The 24,571-nt window shown below is 34.8% G+C and overlaps 1 protein-coding gene across 1 annotated transcript; it reads right to left on the bottom strand.

Moving 5' to 3' along the window:
* Window positions 1-8,292: 8,292 nt before the first annotated feature.
* Window positions 8,293-21,402, bottom strand: LOC582526 (AN1-type zinc finger protein 6). Its single transcript, XM_782472.5, has 5 exons — window positions 21,273-21,402; window positions 18,287-18,524; window positions 17,187-17,348; window positions 15,632-15,937; window positions 8,293-12,705 (listed from the first exon to the last, which is right to left on the bottom strand). Exons 3-5 carry the CDS (start codon window positions 17,338-17,340, stop codon window positions 12,557-12,559), a joined length of 609 nt encoding a protein of 202 aa, XP_787565.2. The 5' UTR covers window positions 17,341-17,348; window positions 18,287-18,524; window positions 21,273-21,402; the 3' UTR covers window positions 8,293-12,556.
* Window positions 21,403-24,571: the final 3,169 nt, after the last annotated feature.

The following is a 24,571-nucleotide window of genomic DNA, read 5'->3' as shown; positions in this document are numbered from 1 at the left end:
ACTGCAGCTGCCTGCTCTAAATCAGGTTCCGGCCTATGTTCGAGAATTACCAGATCTCCCAAATTACGAGCCACCTCCATACAGTCCAACTGCAGAAACACTCTCAGAATCACCAGAGAGAACCAACACTGAGCAGCCCAGTCAGTCACCTCCAGCAAGACAATGCTTGTTTGAAGAAGATGCTGTCTCTGTACAAAATGAATTACAGGAATTAGAGCTTCAATTCACAGTGCAGAATGACCCCTCAAGAACAGGAGGTGATCGACTTTCAGGAAATGCAGGAGATGGTCAACTTGAAGGAGATTCTGGAGACGATCAAATACCATTGGGAACAGATGGAGTAGTGGAAACTTTAGACTCGATCAATAGTGACCTGCAGGAGAATACCATAGATCCAAACCAATCAACACCACAAGGGACTGATGATACCACCATACATGAAGCAGTACAGGAAGCTAGTGGTAATGGGAGTGATGCTGGCATTGTAAACCCAGTGTTTGAGGAGGAGGACACAGATACTGTGGAAGACATCAATCGACCACCTGATATTCTCCTGGAGGCTATTGAATCAGCTAGATCAAGCATTAACACATCTGCAAATGTCCTAGATGCCTTCCAAAATCACAATGTTATTAATCCTCCAAGAAGCACCTCACCAGTCAGGTTTTCAGGGTCAATCTCTAATGAGAGAACCATCTCTTCCCAAGCAGTAGTAACTCTGAGAACTACTTCACAACCTAAACAGGATGTGAAGGTAAATCAACAAAAATGTATGAACCATTCAGACAGAGCGAGTCGAGCACGACATCCAAGCCGAACCACCAATCTCCAAGAGCATTCAGTTGAGCTTCAACAGAGACTTGTAGGGCTTTCAAGCAATCAAGCAAGAGGAGAACCACTGGAAACTTCTCTGAACAATCACAGTCAAAGTACCGATGCTAGATCCAAAGAAGTTAAAAGGAGCAGAAGTCTCTCTGCTGCAAAAAATATAGGGCCTGAATATTCACTACAAGAGATTCCGTCCATGTCAAACAAAAGCAAAAGGCACTCCGAAACATATGGTAGACAAAGAAAATATGAGTATGGTACTAAAACAAAGGATCACACCTATTTGCCTGAAGACAGAAATAATGGAATGCGATATAACCCTGCGACAACCCAAACCAAAGTCAGCCCAGATAGGGCCAGACGGAGAAGCCGTGATCATTCAAGGCAAAGACAACCAGGGGTATCAAATGGTGAAAATTTATCTGACATCATTAATCTGGTAGAGGCAGTTCATCATGGTTCTCCTCAAGTCAAACACTCTACAAAGAAGAAGAAGAAGAAAAGGGAATCAAGTAGGAAGGATAACGTAGTTGAAAGTAGAATTTAAGAGAAATTATTTTAATTCCATCCTAAAAAGGAAACAAACTCATGTAATAGGTAGACTTTGAACAAAACACTTCCTACCGTGTCCTTCTTTAAAGCCATTATTGTGAGTTCTCATGAAGAATATCTAACAAGTGCCGACAGAGTCTTATGCTGTATGCACACCCTTCATTAAGTACAGAAGAATTATCCTAAAAGGATATATGTATTATCATCAGAAATTTCTTACCGGAACCATGACTGAGTGCTTTCAATCTCTTCCAGGCAACGCTCTGGGTAATTGCCAGATGGGCCACATGATTTGACATCTACCGTATATAGTGTGTAAACCTTATATATGCCTTGAGGGAAATGTGTAGCCTCTCCCAACCAGCAATAACAATTGCCAAAATATATATGTATTTTCAAAACTTATTTTTAAATGTCCATTTCATTGCGATCCATTCCAAGAAAGCCAATTAAATCAGCTGTGGTGTAGTAAAATAAACTATGATTATGCATATTCTCTAGGTACTTGTGAGAGCCATCCATTCTTTTACAGACTTTTCACAACTTGTTTAATGGCTGATTTGCAAATTGAAGTTGGCATTATATCGCAGAGCTCTACACCAACTTTTTTTTTTGGAGGGGGTCTGTATATACATGGAAAATTATTTTTGGTCTGTACTGAAATTTTGTGTGCTCATGTATCTCTGGCACCTATTATTGTCTAGCCCTAAATTATGCTGCATAATACCACTTGGATATGTGGTCTTTGTAAAAGTAAATTGAACGTTGGACTTCATTCACTGTTATTTAAGTCTGTAATAAAGTACCGGTATGCATTATTTTATACAATACATTCTATGAGATGATCCAAACTATTATTCAATTTTTTGAAATATTTCTAGTTGTAATGAAAAGATTTTCCAGGAAGCCCAATCATTCCCATGTATGTGGTACCTGTAACTTATTTGATAACCATATCAGCTTTTTAACATATACCTCTAAATGCCACTACTTCACGGCAGACATTGTAAATGTAACTTACTTTGAGCCTTATGTCTATATGTAATGCATGCAGTACAATCTGTACTCTTTGAAGTCCGATTCAGAAAGACCTATGAATAAAAATGTAACAGTAAACAGCGAGACCTGTCCACTTACTTCTACCACTTTTAAAAATATGTCAGAAATATTTGCAGTTTTACAAGATATTTTATATATGAGGTACAACATGTCTTTTAGCTGAACATTGACCCATGAATTGTATGTTAGTCGGGTTGAAATAGGGTTTGACCCTCCAAGAAACAACATTGCAACTACAGGTTTTTCAACAGTTTCTGATAGTGTTTGACATCATGAAAAACATACTTAAACTCTAAGAAAATTTGACCCCTGGAAAGCAGTTTTTTCTCCAAATAAACTTTAAAGGTACCTTTTGCAGCCAACCTCAAATGCTGTAGAACTTTGCAGGAATTATGAATATGTCATGTATGTCCTATCTGTGAAATTTAAACCTTAGCAGTGTCCTCATATTCAAATTATGCAAGGAAACCTGTTTACTTGCTGGACTTCACTGTCAGACACCTTTGAGTGACTGACTGGCTTTTTTTCTTCTTTGGTAATAACATACATGAAAAGAGTTGTAAAGGGTACATGAGCATTTGTCTACATCAATAACCCACTTCTTGTGATGGCCAAGATTAAACTGATTGAATCTTTGCGCAGCATAAAACGTATGACCATTCAGTACAATTGTCTGAAAATCAAGACTATTACTTTTGGGCTCTATAGCCCTAAAGTCGATTTGACAACTAATAGTTGTTATTTCCCCACTTGAAGACATTTTCAAGCCCCCCCCCCCCCTTTTTTAGGGAAGTTCTAAATTAGTATTATCTTTTAAATGCAGTTGGAATTTAACTTTTTCATTTTTTTGGCCTGCAAATGGGACATAGTACCTTTAAAATAGCCATTAATCATGATATATCCATCATAGAGATGTAATTGTGGTGTCTTTATTTTTTGGGAGTCAGAGAATTCATTCATACTAATGTGTTAAGACCACCAGGAAACCTGGAAATCCAAGACGGCATCCAAAATGGCCACCAGCTGCCTATATGTGACCAAGAAGAGAGTTACTATATACAATAAAGCTATAATGTTTTAGAGATCGGGATTTTCACTGGATTGCTTTATACAGTATTATCATAATGGTTAAGAGTAGCCTTATACTCAAAACGATACCAAAGATATGGCCACCATTTTGTAATCCAAGATGAAATTAGCCATAAATAGTTATATACCCATCTTAGAGTCTATACTGGGGTTTCAGAGGTTGACAAATATTTACAGTAGATTTTAAAGTGTCTCCTTTTAGTGACATTTTTGCATTATCTTTTCATCCAGAATGCTAGGAATTACATCTTATTCATGACCAAAAAGACCAAAAACCTTGTCAATTTTTATTCTTATTCCATTTAATTGTAACCAATCATTATTGCCTCTAAATTAGCAATGCGGTATTAAATACAAAATCACTATTTTCGTATACTAATGGGCAAATTTTCATTTAAATTTTCTTTCAAATTGGTAAACTATGAATGAGTAGAAAATAAGATTAATTATTGCCAACTTGAGGAGGGAAAACTGAATAATTTAGAATATAAGAAAAGTCTGAACTGCTATAGGTTAAAATATTAATAAATTTGAAAGGTTTATACGAATGAAGCCTTTAAATTAGGCTGAGGCTGAGAACAAAATGCTGTCTCAAATTATTAGTATCATTTGTTTTATAAATCACTTTATGGTAGTGGTATTTTAAGTAATATTTCTATTTGTGAAGTTGTTTATAATACTAGTAATAATCATTGTATTACATGTGAGTTCTGGTCATCCGATTGCATTGTGAAAGAAAAGGTGTGGAATATGGATCAGAAAAAGTTGTTCATGTAGCATGTAAGTATTGGTGTGTACTGCAAAGTTCTGGAGTCGTCAAAAATCATGATAAACTTGGCCCAGTCTTGGTAAAGTATCAAGCACTGTACACAGAAAGATGTATATAGATAGGACTACACAAATGGTGTCGGGGCTACTAACCTTGATTTCCTAATCTTTCTATGCTCAGTACTCAGCCAGTATACATTTTCTACCAAAATTGTTTGGCAAATGACATTAATTTGTTATCTTGAACATTCAGTGTAAGTTTTGTTTGATTCTGTGAGAATTCATTTTCTTTTTCTTTTTACCAGAATTCACTTTTATCTTTAAACACACTTGTTAATATATATTTGTGCACTTATTTATAATAATCATTATATTACAATCACCTTGTATTAAATACACTTGTTAATATCTGTTTGTGCACATATTTATCATAATCAGTATATCACAATCATCTTGTATTAAACATACTTGTACTTAGAATAAAAACATCACCTTGAGTATGATCACCTTGATAAAATAAGCACCTTGATGATATATTTTATATACCTGTTTGTTGTTTGTCCAGAATGATGTGACAATGAGGCTCTAATAACTGCCCATCTTTGTTTATGTATAGATTTTTTTACATGAAAAATCAGTGGTATGCACACAGAACTTGAAATGTTTAGTATGTAATTGTATTCTTGCCAGGTCTACATAAACATGTTTATCTGTCTTTTATTTTTATTAATCTTTGTATATTTTATAACTTGAAGAAAGAAACCATTAGAGAGATCACTTTCTGTTATAGCCCATGTAAAAAAAAATTAGCCTCCAAAATCTGTTAATCTAATTCAATATTTGATTTGATGAATAGCAAGATCCACATATGTGTGCAAATTTAATCATCTAAAGTGGAATGAAAAGCAATTTTTATTTTGAACACATTCTCTGCAAGCTTTCATTTTCCTGTATGCATGGTTGTAACTCTTGTAGAAGCAAAATATGTCATATTGAAAGTAATTACATTTTTTGTGGCCGAATGATGAAGAGAATCACTCTGCATTTTTTTTTATAGTTTTCACCATGTCTTTGTGTTTCTATCATGTCGAGTAAAACTTAAAATATTCTAAGGAACAATTAACTTATTAACTTAAAGAGAAACTGTGAGGTCTTCAAGCTATTGGTAATTTTATTCTAAATTGAATTTGATTACTCTGTAATTTGTAAATGATATTCTATGCTTTCCATATTCATCTCACTACAGTATATAATACCTCTTTATCCCTCGCTGTGCTATGTTATGCTAGAATGTATAGTCAAGGAGTTAATCCTACCTCCTTGGTATATAGGTATATGTTTTGTAAAACTGCAGACGAAAAAAATCAAAATATCCACCCGTGTAGTGTGGGTTTTTTAAATGCCAGCAGAACTTCACAGATTTTAGCAGTGTAAATGCTGGCTCCTGAAACATTGGTGAATTATTCTGATTTGGGGTCTAGCGACTTGCTTCCTTGCGATCGCATGAAAAGCAGCGACAAGTCACGCATGTGCACTACTCACCCAAAAATCGGAATATAAGTAAACAACGTTTTTTTATGGGTTTTTCTAGTCCCAAATTATTTTAAAAAATAAAATGGTGTTTTGTTTGTGTAAATGGGCCTATATAGTTGCAGCAATATATAGTGGCCAATTTTAATGTTTCAATTAGGTGGTAGTGATGGCTTCAACTGTATTTATCTTCTGTGTATAGGCCTTTGAAACTAAAAGTTCTTCCTATTGAAGATAACATTCTGTATTTCTCATATCAATGCATCAAACGGAAGTAATTCAGATCAACCTTCATATGTACTAGCTTAAAAAGGATGTTTGCTTAAAATGCAGTTAAATGATATTCCAATCAACCAACAGCTTTCATTTACTGTGGATTCTATGTTTGCACCAAGATGAGTAGAAGTGAGATGAAGAAACAGGGTTTCATACATCTAACATATGATGATGAGATTTGAACCAGGATTGAAATCTCACTTGTTCTTGTGTGTGAATGTGTCTAATATGTGTCATAGTAGGAATTTTCATCCGATAGGTTTTGTCAGTCATTAGAGGGCCAGTAAGGTCCAAAGCAGGTGTCAAAACACCAGCATAGGATGTCCAACTTCCTGCACAAATTAATTGGGAAGTTTTGAAAGCAATAACCCAAAACTTGTTGCTTAGTCACCCACGACCTAGCTGTGCATTGCATGTGCTAACTATAAATCACTAATATGGACATTGAGAAGAGATATTTTAATAAAAGCATGTCATATAATAATTGTTCTGAGAATAGATGGTGCTATTGTATTAACTTGATATCTCTCTCTAATTTGTAACACCACTGTGACCAGAAATCAGTTCAAAGAACCGATTCTTAAAGGAAAATCCATTGTTGATAGCAAATTACTCTAGAGAAAAATCTGAGAATTAGACTGGTGAAAGTTTAAATGAAATTGTACAAAAAGAGAGAAAGTTATGAATTTTTGAAAGTTGTAATCATTTTAGGTATGGTCTCTTCAAATTGGCTGAATTGGTTTTGTTCCAACACACAATTACGACTCCAAACTTAAATTTCATGACTCTGGAGCATATTTTCTGTTTAGAGGACCTATATGAAAGTCGTTGGGGTTATTTGTAGATTGATAGGTTAGTTTATATTTCAAACTGACATTTAATTCTGTTGCATGTACAATTTGAGGTACATGTGTATGTATTTTATCCTATTAATATCAAATATACTTAATTTTACTCTATCAAGGAGTGCCTTATTTCTGTTCCTCTTATATTTCCACTTTCATACAAATGGAATTACCAGTATAACAATGGTTTGATTGCCCTTCAGTTGCATTTATTCAATTACAGCATCAGTTATGAATATTTTCTTACTCATTTGTCTCAAGTTAACCTAAATAGTTTATTGGTTAGGATAGCTGGCCAGAAGTAAGCATTCCCCTTACAACAAAAAATGTGCTAACAATCTTTGAAGCCATAGCCAGCTAGGCCATGGAATTGAATGCATGAAGCTTGAAGTTATGTTTTATCCAGTGTTGTCTGAAACTGCTTTTTGGTCATCTTTGTATTTAACCAAAAGCCTGCCGAATAAGAAATCTTGTATTTCTGTTCTTTTATTTGGAATATTGTATTCGTATTCAACGTTTTGTAAAATAAGTTTACATTTAGAGCCAATCTAAATACATGTATATGCTAATTGTGCATGGCTGTTAATAAAAGAGACAAACTGTATTTCATATTTTATTACTGAAGCGTGAAAGTATGGTACACAAAATTTGTCATTTATGCCCAACACACATTTTAAGCTAGTCAGAATTAGACCCTTGTGTATTATTGTTTGCCACATGCAATATTATTATTTCTTTAATTTTCTCTTTTTTAAAAGTTGTTCATATTTTGCTGCATGCTGTGAATGACATTGGTGTTATGTTTTCATGTACCCTTGTATGATGATTTATACATCTGTCACATGTTTATAATCACTGAGTTGTAATAATGTTTTCATATTATATCCTGCAAGTGTCATTGAAATATACTTTTTATATTCTGACCCAATACAAAAACTTTCTGTGCTTTTTTCTCCTTTTCTTTTTCTTGATATAAACTCGGTTTTAGATTCTGAGAAGAGAATGATGTGCTTTGTTGTTGTTGAAGTAGAGCAAAAGTTGAAAATTGACTTACATAGAACAAAAATGCTGATGCCAATACTATTTTATTGTAGCACTTCATTTGAGTAATGATATTTGGAGGAAGATTCCAGTTGATGTGTGTTAAGTTACTTTTTCAGATGAAAACCTATTCAAAAGGACTAACTTTCTAAGGAATAACTGCAGAAGTTTTGTCTGAATATGAATATTTGATAACATACATGTATATGGTATGAATAATATTGATGAACTTTTAAATTCAGGGGGGGGGGGGTGGGATGGACACTTATTTCTACAAGTTAGCAATCAATAGAGGCATACACGATTGATGAAGTATACTTAATTTAATATCCCATACATTACAGCATTGATGGAAGAAAAGAAATCAATAAAGCATTTCCATACTTGGTTCTTTCTAGAATAATTCATACTTTTTGTTATAAAGAGGACTAATGTATCATGCAACAACCTTCAACAGCACGCAAGCTACTCATATGCTACGTGCCATATTTGTTAAGAGGAAAACAGAGTAGGATAATCAAATATCACATTATGATAAAAGCAACTTAAAAAGCAGGGTGCAACAATTCAGGACAGGAAAAAGACTTTCAAACCAATTGAAAATGATGTTCTTATTTAGTGTAAATAAAAAATTAGGATATTTTCAAATATCTTGAATACCTTAATTTTTTGTTTTATTACTGTTGACATCTTTGTTTAAGACTGATTGCACATTGATCAACAATGAATGCATGTGTGTGTCCTGCAAACAAAGCCAGAACATAATGACTCTTTCCCGAGATGTGATAATGATTCAGGGGATAAATCAGCGAAAGAGGCCTGTAAATACACATCTTCTCTCCCGAGCATCCCCATACAGCCATTCCCTACAAATGAAGTACTTGTGTACAAGGGCTCAATAATATAGTCAAATTCCTAGCCACTGTATAAACATTCTCCTTTAGGCATAGTTATGAATGACCAATAATCAAATCAGTAACCTTCGCAGTTAAGACCGACATTTTCTAAGCAGTGAGAACATGATTCCCCGTATTCCCCTTTCTTTCTTTCTATACTGATTTTGTTGTTGCTGTTGTTGTTGTTGGGAGGCAGGATTGTCAAGAAGAGACCATACTACACAGGTCTATGAGCGATATAACCATGACCTTTGGCTTTTCTTGATTTGCAAGTGTTTTACATAAATGACCTGATGCGTAAAAGAAGAGAGGTTTTCATATTACGTGCATGCACTACAAAATAGCCCTGACAAATATTAGCCAATTTATCAGGGTATCAATTGGTTCAGTCTTTTGGTCTATCAAAAGAATTAGTCGCACCCTGTTGAGGTTCTCTGTAAGCAGCATGCACAGGTATATCAATGAGCATTTTCTAGGAAAAAACAGTGCATTATAAGGCAATTGCAACTAAAATGACACACATTAACTAATATATTTACTTTCATAGAAACATGGCTTAGTAAAAAAAAATTGTAAATCTGATATCAAATATTAATTTATCAATGTGTAGACTCTACAAGAATAAATACCATTAAAGTTAACATTGGCTGTTCATCACTGCATAAATGAACTGAGGGTACACAATATGGACAATGCCTCAGGTCTTTCTTAGAACACGATTAAAAGATTTTTTTTACCAATTCTGTCACTGCTTTTTCCATATTTCATCTACAATTCCAATATTTTTCATCATTGTATTTGTTCTCTTTGGCATTAGCATTTTGTTCATCCCGCCATTACAATGCAGTTCTATTGTACATGTAAATTCAAAATTTGATAAGATACATGTGTTTCAAAACTCTACAGAAAAATATGGGAATCATGCTTGGATATCAAACAGTGTCATGTCCTCATGAACATCTGCAGACAAAAAACACTGACATGTTATGGTCAGGTTAGCCTTCAGCTATATCAAGTAAATGTCATCTCATTATGCAGGCAAGTAATGTTATTCCGATCCTGTTGGGCTTAACTTCACAACAACATGCATGCATTGGCTAGACCCCAAAGTACAGAAAAAGAACGAGAACACAGTTTCTGACAAAATGAGATATTGGACAATAGATTTGAATATTAAGAAAACAGAAGTTCAGACAATTGCATAAGCGATATGTAAATCAGTCACCTATCCAACATATGACACTAATCTGTCAGAGCATTGATGAATCAAGTTTGTTTTATGGTTATAATGGAAAGCACTTTTTTTTTCCAGAACTTTTTTGAATTTGCCCATCATTTAATCTCTTGTCATATTATTTAATTATGTACCTTCCAAGGACAAAATATCTGTATGCAAACAAGATTAATGTATCAGCAGTGTATAATAACTTACTTCAAATGTTTGAGATATATATATATATATATTTATATAGTGCTTTGCAATCACATACTCAGTGTGCATGAAATAAAACCCAGGATTAATCCACCAGAATCAACATTTAAATATCTTTTTCTTTTACATTGAATGTTAACTGTCCGAGAGTACAAATAATAATGCTCATAAGCTTGACATTTGTGAAAAAGCAGCAAGAATTCATAACAGCTTAATTAAGAAGCAAAATATGAAGTGAAAGAGGGGAAAAAGATTTAGAAAGCATTTTTGGAAAAGTGTATAGAATAGAGACCTTTATTATTACTACATAAACCATAGAGTTGCATGAAAACAGGATTATTCATATTCTCACTCAGCTCTCATAAAACCTTGGACTTGCAAACATTGAAATAGTCAGCTTACTCAGCACCTTCCACTATTTTTCCTTTTAATAAATACATGTATCATTTTAGGGAACTTTTCTGAATATAATTTTGCAATAGACTGAAATGATGATGCAATCTAAAGGACTAGACCTGATTTATATAATGGCCAAGGCAGAAGATATATATTATAATGCAATGAGTCCACTGATTGTTCCTGTACTGAAACTGCAAAACAAAAAGGAATAGGTAATTGTATTGTTGTAATGGATACTACTAGACTATCAAACCAAGGCATAACATATACATTAATGAAAATAAAATTGTGGCAAAAAGATATCGTTATTGCCTCATGGAAATACCAAATAAAACAAGCCTTCATGTGCATTAAAATAAAATAAATATAAAAAGGAGCACATAAGGTTGAAAACGTTTAGATGCAGAGTTAATATAATTATCAGGGCACATATTATTGAATTTTCCTGCTGTATATATATCCTTTGCCTTGGCTTAAAGTTAATAGGGCCAAATCAGGAACTGGGATATTGTCACTAACGTACATTTCACAGCATATGACTTTCATTCTTCAGTTAAGAAAACAAAGTTATTCTATCAACAAATAATCTCTTTTAGACAGACCTACATATTGTACATCATCTTCAATAGTATACCATCAATAAGTTGACAATTTTAATTTCTCTTGAAACCATCTTTGCATTTTATATATAAAGCAGTTACGTGCATCTAATAAGTTCAGTACTTGAGTATTTTCTCCACGCCATTCAAATGAGCTACACAATAATTATCTGCTTTAACCATTTGCAAATTAAAAAACAAAATCACTGAAGAAAATTAAGGCAAAAACACTTCAAATTTCCTGATGATTATAAACCATTAATTATGAAATGCCAAAACTTTGTTTTAAATAAAGCTATTTTCTAAACTAGTTATTATCAAAACTAGATTCATTTGAATCACATCATACATGATCAGATTGGATACAAATTTGGATAAAATCAGCATAATACATTTCAACAACAAAAAAAGGAAATTTATGTATGAGCAGAGGAAAACATTTAGGGTTCAGGGCAGGCAGTACAACTAATATAATTGCTGACTGCTATATAAAATAAGTGATTTTTAGTGGAAATTCCAATAAGATATATGCACTACAGCTGTATGTGTGAAGAACATATAAAATGAAGATGAACAATTATTTTAAATTATTAAAAAAAACACTCCAATTTGAAAATTCTTACGATGTATGAACACTAGAAATGTAGAGAGGTTAGATAAAATGCACATGTATATGCCGTGGTATCTTGTCTATACTCTACGGTCTTTAATAGCAGCACCTGAAGTTAACCATGACACTTGAATAAAAAAAGTTACTGTCATAAAGATAAGAAATGTGTAAGTTAGTCCACATTTAAACCACAGTAACGGAAGTCACGCTAGATAATTTGGGGTATTATAATGGCTATTAAAGCAAGGAGAATTTTTCAGTGCCTTCAAAGTCCCAACAGATATGACCCGAAACTGTTGGTTATCAATACTTGCTCACACCTTACATTTCAATCTACATTTTGGTTATCAATACAGCAGTTTACACCTCTTCTTATGTCTTTCACGTTGGAAGATTTACTAGTAACTCTTGAAAGCATTTCCAATGTATATACCCCATGATGTTAACCTACAATGCAGTCCCTAAAAAAGGCGGGACCATCATTAAAAAAAAAAAGTACACACATACAAGTATAACAAATGATCAATGTTTGCGGTACTGGCAAATACCCTCCCACACAAACTACCATCAACATGTACACCATCAAATACATGAATAAAATATCTATGATAAAAACTACTCTTGACTGAGCGCTACAGCTTCTGAATTTTTTCTCCAACCACCACTGGATTGTTTTTCCTAATTTCCTCTTGGCCATGTGAGCGATAGTCAAATGAACACTCGTGTTTGTCTGAGTAGCGGTGTATACTGCAATAGAGACCTCCGCAACGACACTCAAAACCTGAAAGCACAAAACAAAAACATATACATTTGAAAGAATGCTTAAAATACATTGAACAATATTACCAGTTACCATTTTCATTCTTCATGTGTGCATAATTCTTTCTCGAACTGTTTTAAAAGACATGATGCAAAGTTCAATTAGACAATATTTTATTTTGCATTAAATGAAATTTGTTCATTTATTTCTTTGAGTTATAGAAATATTATATTATTGTTTACTGACAATAACTAAATATTCCATCAAGTCCTCTACAACCCCCTCCCCCTCAAAAAAAAAAAATCAAAAAAGGTTTATGGTTAATAAAATCAAATGAAAAAATGATAGAAAGCAGTTCAATTTCACCTGAAATAAGTATAAGTTACATTTCAAAGACATGAAATATCGACATGTACTTTTTACGTAGAATTTATAATCGGATCACATACTGTATAGGTTATAAATTATGTTTGTGTCAGCATAATGTATACATGTACCGGTATGTACATTATGTAGTTAGTTGCTACCCTACTTAAAATCATACATGTGTAAGTACATGTATGACAAAGAGACAAAAGGATCAATAGATAATGAGGGTAAAAGGAGTAGCGAATAGTCATAAAGATCAACCATAATAGAATTTATTATCCATCTGAAAAAAGGGGGTAGAATTAAAAAGTTGGTACTTTGGCTGGTACATATACACAAAGCTTACAAGTACATGCCTATAATGGCAGTACATTGTAGGCCAATCCCAAATGAGACAAAGGGATTCCCTGGCAGTTTGTTGATGTGAACTCTATTAGGAGTTCACTGAATACAATAGCTTCTTGTTTGACAAAGAGTGTCTAATCTAAATCTACATAGAACGAATGAACTCAAACAAATGACTGGATAGATGACTTCTAGAGAATAATTACATGTACATAAATAATTGTGACCTTTATACTGGTACATAAATTAGTCTTTAAAATTAACACATGATTAATCATATCATCCACTGTGCCCTTCAACTGTCTATTTCTAATCATATAATGTACATGTACATGTACTCTACATGTATGAGCTAAAAAAATTCCCCAAATAAATCATTCTATTAATGCTACACTTACTGAACAGTGTAGAACCAATAACTATTAGCTACATTACATATGAGGGGAAAAAGATCAGAAGAAATGTCCTGTGCTTGAACAACAACAAATGTGTGCTTCATACAATGATCCAGTATGACTATGTGGTAGGGTCCATGATCAGATAATATACATGTAATCTTATTCTTTGATAAGGATGAGTCATGAATTCAACTGAAAGTAAACACTTAACCCCAATGGTTGTACTATATGTCATGGAGAAAATAATGTGTAAATTCACATGACCCCCTCCCCCCTTCCCATAAATTATAAATTGTACATGTTCACATGATCCCCCTCCCATACAATAATGTATTGTACATACTGATTGATCCATGCAGAACTGTTTGCTATGATACATAACCACATGTGTATATCAATGAAGGTCTATAAAGCACATAAACAGGCTCAAGTTTACAGTCTCCTATCTGTTATGTACATAGTTGTGTGAAACTGAGACTATATAAATTTCATTACAAGAAAATAATGCAATACACCAGTCACTACTACGAAATGTCTTCAACATAATAATCTCTCACAACAACATGAGCCACGATACTGAATTCTTTCCCTTATTTCTTATTTTTTTGAGGAACTTTACACATTAATTAAACATACAGTACATATAGGAATATTGATCTCTGATCTGACCTTGATACACAAAGGGGAAAATACAACAATAAAATATCTGATTGGATACCTGTAGTGGCTAAAAGAGCCATACATGTAGGCCTAGATGTTGAAAGTGTCCTCTTTTGTTGAATATTTACTTACACCGTTACTCAGATACAAGTACATGTACATGTAATTGTACGTGTATGTGTATGGGCAGTCATTTTTTGGGTGGAGGGATGAAAATTGGGGCCAAGTAGATCTTTCTTTTGAAGGGTTTCTAGTACATGTACATTATAAACACTGTACAATTCATACAATTAACAAGGTTACAATGTTGCCAGGTGTAAAAATGTATTTATAAGGTTTCTTTTATTCTAACACTGCTATACATGTACATGTATGTGTCTACTAGTAGTGTCTACATGTACGAAATACAAAAACATGAGCTTTTTTTTGTTTGGTTTTTTCTAGCAGGATTACACTTGGTAGACCCAGAAGGTCAAATATGTCCTTTTGTTTTCCTTTACAGTTGCAAGGAGGGAGGGGTAATCTTTATGACTCTTCTGCATGTCATGGTCATTGTATCTTCTTAAAGTGACTTAGTAACATAAAGGTTGATGAAAAAAATGTGTAATTTTTGAAAGAAATTTGACTCATTATATTCCTTAGAGGGAAAGGGTCATCAGTTTCCATGTGTATAAGGTCATTATTCGCTGACACCAGACTTGGTGGAAACGCTATTAATGGGTATACAGCAAACCTCTAATCCATCAAGTCTAGTCTCTTGGAAACTCTTTGGCCCGAATTCACAAAGGAGGTTTGGCGACAAACCTCCTTTTGTTTCGACAAACTTCCCTTTGTGTTTTACAAACCAGGTATGTAAAAAACGCATCAAAACATGTCATATGACGTACATAAACCTTGGTTTGTCGACAAACCTCCTTTGCGAATTCGGGCCTCTGGGTGAGAGAAAAGTAAGATACTGACATATGGGGGAATGGGTGGAAAAATGCAGAGCATTACATGAGGCCTGTTTGACATAAAAACTAAAGGCTAATCATCATGATTGACAATACCTGTTATTGGGTGTTGTCAAAACATGAATGGCGTCAAATTCCCATGAGAGCCCACTACTAATACTATGTGTCTGTAATATTAGTATGGATTTCCATCAAAAAAGAATTGCTGTTCGTCTATCTTACCTGTAAGACCAACCTTCTTACGGCATGAGTGACATCTATTCCTCTTTTTCTTGCCCTTCTCACTTCCATCACTTGAATCTTGTGAATCTGATACTGACGGTGAGGCACCTCCCTGGGGTTGTGAGTCGGACTTTGCTGGTGAGCTGCACTCCTCTTCTTCTGGTGCTTCTACCCGTTCGTTTGCAGGGGCAATGGAAGTGACCGTTGGGGCGGCGGTGGCAGTTGTCGCAGAGGTGAGAGAGGCTTCTGGTGCTATGGTGCTTGGTGTTTGTGTTGATGAGTTTGCACTTGTTGTGTTACTAGACACTGGGAATAAGGCAAAGAAAAGATACAGTTGAACCAGCAGTAGAAATCTGAGTTATTTATATCAAATAGGCTGTGATTTTTCGCAGGGTTTTTATTTTTGCTAATCTAGCAAATCATTCATTGACTGCAAATTTAACAACATGCAAACATATTTCCACCAAGTAAGTCGCATTTTGAAATCACTAAAGAAGGCCCAGTGACATGTTGCCCACAGCATCTGTACATTACAGCATGAGCTGTTAACGGGTCGTGCAGTGCAGGTAGAGACCACACTAATCATAATTTTTCGAACTAATTTTCATATTTTGATGATTGTGATACTCAGTAATGAGTTCAGGGAATAGAATAGTAATTGAAAAGTAACTTTGTTTGCGAATTCGTGTTTGAACCCTTGATCCGTGAAAAATATCTTTACTCCTGTCAGAGTAACCACATACTAGTACTATTGAAAGCTACATGTTTGTATACAGCAAGGGGCTTTAATTAGTTACAAGGGTAACTAAACCCTGATGCTTACCTGTATTTAATGAAAAGATAAATGTACATGCATGACAACTCAAAAATAAAGGCACATGTATACACAAACTGCAAATTTATGTCACCAAGGATTGGAGGAATTTTTTTTTGTGTGAATTCATCCAACCCTAAAAACAGAGACACTTTTCTTTTATCCAAGACCGTAACTTATTTTTCATATTGCCAATTCCCAGGCTAAAAGTAAGCTCAAATTATACTGAACTACTAGTATTCATTCACATAACTTGTTACTGCCTTGAAAGACTAATTCAACAAAAGAGAAGGAACCACCCTAAAAAAAAAATAAAAAAAACAACAACACTGGACTGCCTCAGTCAACAGTATACAAATAATACACAGCAGTGAGGACATTAGTAAGAATTACCCACACAAGGTACCTTTGGAAGGTAATGAGATTGGGTAATGTTACTACTGCCCAAACAAAATTATGTGTATTATTTGTTTTATAAGATGATGTTTTATTGTTTTATAAAATTAAGTTTTATAACATGATTTTACTAATGACCGGTCATAAGTATTTACTATTTTGTGTCAGGCAAATAAGGATCTGCTTCATCATCTTATAATACTTTATAATTTAAAAATGTAGCCGTCTCGTGTTTCAATCTGTAGTGACTTTAATGGTACATGCGAAAATTGACAGACTATCTCTAACAATGTTTTTACTGAATCTTTATCAAAATCATCAAAAGATGAAGCCTATGATATTTACCTAGAGGTTGCACAGGTGAGTTTTGTTTTTTCCTCATATAATCCTTATGACATTTAGAGCACATGCCCTCTGTAGCGGCGCTTCCGTAGAAGCCACATCCGCTCCTGCAGAGATTCGCCTGCATCTCTTTACTGCCATTGCTACTATCCATCATAACCGTATCTGCATGGAAAAAAAAATCAGAAATCAGAAATAAAAATATAAATGAAAAGGGGTCATAACATGATCGGCTGTCATGGTTCCACACTGCGGTTTGGGTTTTCGGATACCAATTATTGACTGTCATTTTGGGACCTATCAGTTAACCAATCATTATCTTTAATCTATCAGACACCCAGAATATACATGTACATGTATGAGGGCCCAAAATTGAGGGATGGACCCCCCCCCCCTCCTAATTTTGTTTATGGTACATACATCTCTTTATATTTGAATCTCACGATAACTTAACAAAACTCGTTTATAAGTTTCATAAAATTGGACATGCACTTTTGAAATGAGAATATTAAATGTGTTGACAAAACCACCTTTGGAAAAAGTGCAACAAGACTTACTCCAGCTACTTTTTACACAAGTCAGACCAAAACTGTAATTAAACTAAACGTAGGAGATAATTCATGCTCAAGAGACAGAGAAAATCTGAAAAGAGGCCCATGGGCTAGTGCCATAATATGACTTGCATACATGTACCTTGTGGAAAGCTCCTCTTATGTATTAATTTTTGCTCAATAATTTCATTTATTGAAAAGACACCAAATCATAAAAAATTATCAGTAATAATATTGAAAAAGGTAAAATGACTGGGTGAAGGTTTTTAAGTAACACATTGGAAACATTTGAAATAGGATTGTGTGACTGTAATTCAAATCATCAAAATTGGCTACAAATGTGAAACATGATATGGGAGCTTACACACAGCAAATTTAGTTAATGGAAATATCCATCAGTTTGTACGTGTACCACCTATTTGGAGGAAAAATTCAATAAAGACCTATCCTTTATGTACATGTACAAGTCAGGTTACTACTACTACTTTGATACATGTTTACCATTTCAACCCCCCCCCCCCCCATAAATAACTTCCTATTTGTACAACTTACCTGTCTAGTTAAAAATCCCTGGGTGAAAAACACAACTGACCCCCTCTTGGGTTGATATATATGATGCACTTTGGTTTTCAAGTTGTGTGCTCTACTTGTGGTTAGCAATGAGCTGTATACTGGGCTGTATTACGTGTATGGTCCACTCAAAGTCAAAGGTACAACATTTCTTGCTGAAGACGGTGATACATGTACATGTATATTTGTCGCGTAGTTGTGGAACTTATTTTGTTGAAACCTGGAGAAATAAATCAAATTGATCAAAGGTCATTCATACACTCGTCAGGAAATTGAGCAAATATGATATCATATAATACAGCCTACAGAAAAGCTTGTGTACAAATGTAAATCTCAAATGATACTACATGTACTGTACAAACATGTACTGTACTGTATGTACATGTACATGTACATTACTACATGTGTACACACATTTGCATGTTAGCTTCATGTACTGTAGACATACACATGGAATTGTTCTTGCAACATTCAACAGTTAGTATAAGAACATGTAATTATGTACATTCTAGGTTGACTTTAAAGTAAATTACAGACACCAACATATATTATAATACACATACATTAACATTTAAATTTAGTATCATTTGGGGGGGGGGGGGGTTGAGGGGGAGGAGCAATGAAATGAGAAGAAAAAAAATTCCCCCCGATTTCTAGTTCCCAATATTAAATGGGCATGTGCTTCATGTCCCTATTAGTATTACTTTATCAAGATTTCAAACAAGCTAGACCTATATTAAGTTCAGTCACAAAAATGTAGTGTTGTTCTGCATGCTTTTTGTAAGATTGAACATCAAATGCAACAGTTTACATATAATAAACCCTCTCCCCATCCTACAAAGGATACACAAATGTTAACTACCGGTACACTAAATGAAGAAGTACATGTACATGTACCTGTATGCTTTCATATTCAAATAGATCCTTGAATTTTGTCACAATTTTCTTTATTTGAGTGTTTATACATGTACCACTTAGAACCTCACATGTACATGTACAGTATGTATCAATAAATGCAACATTATCATTATTTCTGACATTGCACATGTACTCATCATGGTTTTCTACTTCACTTCCTACACCTAGCGTAAAATGTACATCTACATTCTTCAGCTAGTACCTTATGATATCCATCTACCTCCATTTTTCTCAATTTTGAGTATTACAATTTTACACCAAATGTGATGGAAGAGAATGATATGTGGACTCAATTTGCCGGTATGATGCCTATTAAACAAATTCTTTGGAAATGTATACAACTGTGATCACTTAGACTTAGTGCAGTTCATTACTGGACTCTGTATAGAGCTGCCTAGATAGTTGTCATTATTCAGAAGATTTTTGTTAAAAATCAATGCATTTTAATGAGTTAACCTTTGTCCTTGTGCGTCAGCAAGCATTTCTGCTTCTGAGAAATTTAATTGCAAATTAATTTATTGCAGTTGCTTACCCACAACATTTCCATTTTTTACCGAAATGTGTTTTCGATTTTACTTGCACCCTACTAGTATTAATTTGTTAATACCACATGAACATCCAAATGTGATTATACAAATGGATCAAGTTACAATTTTAAAAAATCAGCAATATCGCTATCTCTAAATTTAGATGTCGGATCAGAATGGGGTACAAGCCCAAGTGAAGAAAAGGTCATCTTCCTTGTCTAATACTATTCTCTCAAAATGAAGATTTCCAGACCCTTGTTAATTTAATTCACTATTTTCATAATTTAAAACCCAATTCCAAAGAATTTTTTAAAAGTTCCTCTAGATCTAACTCCAGGTCCAAGAAGCTCCGACACCGACGCCTAAGCCGTCGGAGCTTCAGCGGGTGCATCAGAAAACATTCAAACAGCGAATTGGGCGACATTATCTCAAAATATGCAAAGGGAGTAATTACAACTTTGACTAGGTTGCTCAACTCCTCTTGGGCATCTGGCTGGCCACTTGATATTATAATTTGAAGAAGTCTTCGATGGGAAAAAGGGGGTGATTCTTCCATGTTGTATCATCGATTCAACCGGTGAAGAGAAAGTATGCACTATCGCGCATGCATAGTTTCTCTTCGCCATGTTGAGTTGATGATGCAACATGGAAGAATCGTTGGGGTAGGACGAAAAATCACCCCCTTTTCCCCCATCAAAGACTTCTACAATGCAAATTGTAATTTCAAGTGGCCAGCCAGATGCCCAAAGGAGACGAGCAACCTAGTCAAAGTTGTAATTACTCCCTTTGCATATTTCGAGATAATGTCGCCCAACCCACTGTTTGAATATTTTCTGATGCACCCGCTGAAACTCCGACGCCTTCGGCATCGGCGTCGGAGCTTCCTTGAGTTATTCTAGATCTAGATCTAGATCTAGATCTAGTCTTTCCATTGTTGATATATCGGATTGTTTAAAACTTACCAAGTTTTGAGATATAAAATTGTCTGCAAATTAAGGTCATGCATGAAACTATGGTCACACCACCCAACCTGTCTACATAAAATTATAGGTTAACACCTAGGCCTACACCTACATGACAGTGAATTTAATTGACTAAGTCAAAGAGTTGGGTCTCCAGTTTAGTCTTTGATCAGTAACTTTACAATTACAGTCTACAGACAGCACAATAATTGATTTACAAATGAGTAATGTTAAAGTAGTTATGTTACAAAAATCCTAATCATCTTTTACAATATACACGAAAGCAAATCTAAACTAGATCTACCATAAGCGTTTGTTGCAGATCTCTGCACTATTGCTACCAATCTCAACAAGCGACTCCTCCGCTCCGGCATTTAATGATTTTGCATACAATAATAATATTGTGAAACATGGCGTCTAAATGCCGTGTCATAACCACACCAAACACAACAAAACATAAGATTCCTACTCAATTTGTAACACATAATACAATCAGCACCGAGTAAATTGTAAACTAATATATACAGAATGAATAAGTTCAGAGGGAAAAAAAATATTTACCAATTATAGCGAAAAAATGGTTGATCTTCCTTGGGTTTTGATTCGGTTCCTTCCTCCCTCTGCACAGTGTATAAGTCTATGTGTTGTGTTGACTGTGTATTTACTATTATGATAATTACAAGACACGTAATACCATATGACTGCCTTTCTGCGCTCTCATTGGTTACCATGCTATGATGCAGCAAATCTTTGTGACGTCATATCATTTTTCAATCAGCAGGGTCGGCAGTGTGATGATTCAATGCTTGCTCATTGTTAATCATTCATGTTTATATTTTCTCTTCTCCTTTCTTTCTACATTTTTCAAGGAATTTCGTGACCTTTTTATTTCATGCTTGACCCGTACAAGAGCTCTGCTTCCGATTTATGTCATCTTGAAGGGAAATGCACATGACGGTAAAGTATACAGGCGTAGGTATACGGAGTGCACGGCGGGCACGTGCCCCCCCCCCCCCCGCCCCACTCCGCCCCAAAAATATATATGGGCAAATCGTGAGTTTCTTTATCTAGTTATAAGAAGTGCATTACCCGATTATCGAAAAATGCTTTGATAATCCGATCTTCGTCCTGGATGTACCGTACGGCAGATAAAAGGAAATACAGATATAGGAGTGAAAAATAGAAGACATTAGTACGGGAAAATTAGAGACACAAATAGAGAACGAATGTGTGTACTTTAAACTTTAAAATGCATTTTCTTTTCCGCTCTGGTAGATCTACTCCCTTAAATTGTGATCATGTAGTACATCGTTTTTCAACAGGGTTGCCGCGAGAGCTTTTTTAAAACAGTTTCATTGAAAATATATGTATACAACTTCATGAAAACAAAGTATCAGAAACTACAAATATGTAAATAAAATGATAATTTCTGAAAAGTATATTGGCCTATATGCTTATTATGAAGGAAATACTGATTGTAAACATTCAACATTAATCTTGTACAGTGGCATAATTGTCTAAAGAACAAACTATAATTCATAAAGGCTTTAGAAACTGACATATATGAGGAACATTTTTTTCCCGTCACACACTTATACACAATCGCGCCATTCTCTCCCCCCCCCCCCCATTCCCCCTCTCTCTCTCTCTCATGTCTCTGTCTCTCTGTCTCTCTCTCTCTGTCTCTCTTCTCTTCTCTTTTCCCCTATATATACTAAAGTTGCACAATTCCAGGTTTAGGTCCCAAACTGAAAAATCTAATTTCTCCATTAATTCTTGAGCTATAATAATGTTGTCATTTCGCGCCCAGTATACAGGAAAAGTTTTTCATTTAATCGGATGCTGACAATTTTATTTTCAATGAATATGTGAAACGTACAGGACGCCAGTCATGACGCAAAAAAAAGTGCATGTGTCATTACAAGTTAAAGTTTAGACTAATTATTGTGCACCTTCAATCTGGAAATGTTATATCTTATTATGATTAAAAAAACTCCTTAATCAAGGTTCATCTAAACAAAAAATGTGCTAAGTTTTGATATCGATGTAGGCATTGAATTGATAAAGTGGTAACTGGTAAGTCTATTTATTAATTTTCTTTTAGAATTCATTGATTTATTTATTCATATATCTATCTCTATTTATTTGTTTATGTACATACATACTTACTTATTTCATCATTTAGGCAAGACATTGAAGGTATACGACACAAAGGTGAGATTTCATCATGTAGTTGAACGATGAAAAGCTGGCAGTAATAAATTCAAAGGCATTGAATTGATAAAGTGGTAACTGGTAAGTCTATTTATTACTTTTCTTTTAGAATTCATTGATTTATTTATTCATCTATCTATCTCTATTTATTTGTTTATGTACATACGTACTTACTTATTTCATCATTTAGGCAAGACATTGAAGGTATACTACACAAAGGTGAGATTTCATCATGTAATTGAACGATGTAAAGCTGGCAGTTATAAATTCAAAGAGCAGGAAGTGTTATAACAGGGCAGTGCATGGAACTCAGCTGATTAGTTAAAATCGGCTCCACCGGTCGCTTTATTGAACCCTTTTATCTTCGTGTAAGTATTGCTCTGATCTCTCTCTCTCTCTCTCTCTCTCTCTCTCTCTCTCTCTCTCTCTCTCTCTCTCTCTCTCTCTCCCTCCCTCCCTCTCTCTCTTCTCTCTATATGTATATAGGCAGAACCGCAGAAGTATAAATGGTAATAACAAATTACCGTGGGTTAATATTTCCACTATCTCTTTCGATCGTGTAAGCTATTACAGAGAACTCTAAATTCAAAGAGGTGGTCGGAAGAAGAAAAAGATAACTACAAAGGATTATCATTGATTTTCTTGTTTACCAAAGCCGTATTCATTGTGGTATTGTTGTTGTTGGTTGTATTTGGGGCGTTCAGTCAATTTTTACTGGTTCTTGATTAGTCGGTAGGTGGGTGCTAGTGAGCACTAATTAAAAAAATTTGCTCCCGAAAATTTGAAAAATCGCGCCGACCGAAAATTCGCTCAGTGGCGGGGGGGGGGGGGGGGGGGGGTGTAGTGAGCACTAATTTTTTTTTCCCGAAAATTTGAAAAATCGCACCCCCCCTCCCTTGAGCGCTAGGGGGGGGGGGGGGTCTATAAAAAAAAAGAGTAAAATTAACTGAAGTAGGCCTACACTACTAATTAAAACAGGTTGTATATAGGGAGGAGAGGGGCGTCACATAGTTGTGGATGTCCCTTGACTTCACACAAACCTATGTTACGCCAAATTTTGTGGCGTGTCCTATAAGCTTAATTCTCTGATGAAAATACAGCTATATACATCAATGGAAAGCTGATTGGACGTAGAATACTAAAAGATACACTTAAAACTTATTTTTCATTTGGTTATTGAACAATATAAGCAGATAAAGATTTAATTTTTAGCCCCCTCTGAAGTTAAGGTAAACACCCGGGGGGGGGGGGGGGGGGGTACTCACATATTATACGGGGGTGTGCCGCTATAATGGGTAACTTTTTTATACAAAATCCCTAAACATGGGTCCGTTTTTTCAAAATTTAAATTTTTTCAAAACTCCCGAAAATTGTAAAAAAAATGGGTCTTTTTCGAGAAAAATTACCCCTAATAATGGGTAGGGGTTTCGAAGGCTTGAGCGGCACACACCCGTCAAAACCAAATCTGAGTATAAACATGCAGATGACAAATAAGCCGCTCTCGTGATTATTCACGTGTGGTATGTACGGAGCTGCCGATTGATCCACCATCAGCTGATTTGAGAGATGGCGCTATTTTGAATCTCGATTCAGTCTTTGTATTTCTGTTATCTCGATCACTGAACATTTACTACGCAGATCTCGAT

Source organism: Strongylocentrotus purpuratus, unplaced genomic scaffold (genome assembly GCF_000002235.5).
Source record: "Strongylocentrotus purpuratus isolate Spur 01 unplaced genomic scaffold, Spur_5.0 spur5_scaffold_6, whole genome shotgun sequence".
Lineage (NCBI taxonomy): Eukaryota > Metazoa > Echinodermata > Echinoidea > Camarodonta > Strongylocentrotidae > Strongylocentrotus > Strongylocentrotus purpuratus.
This window is presented reverse-complemented; position numbering and strand designations above follow the sequence as displayed.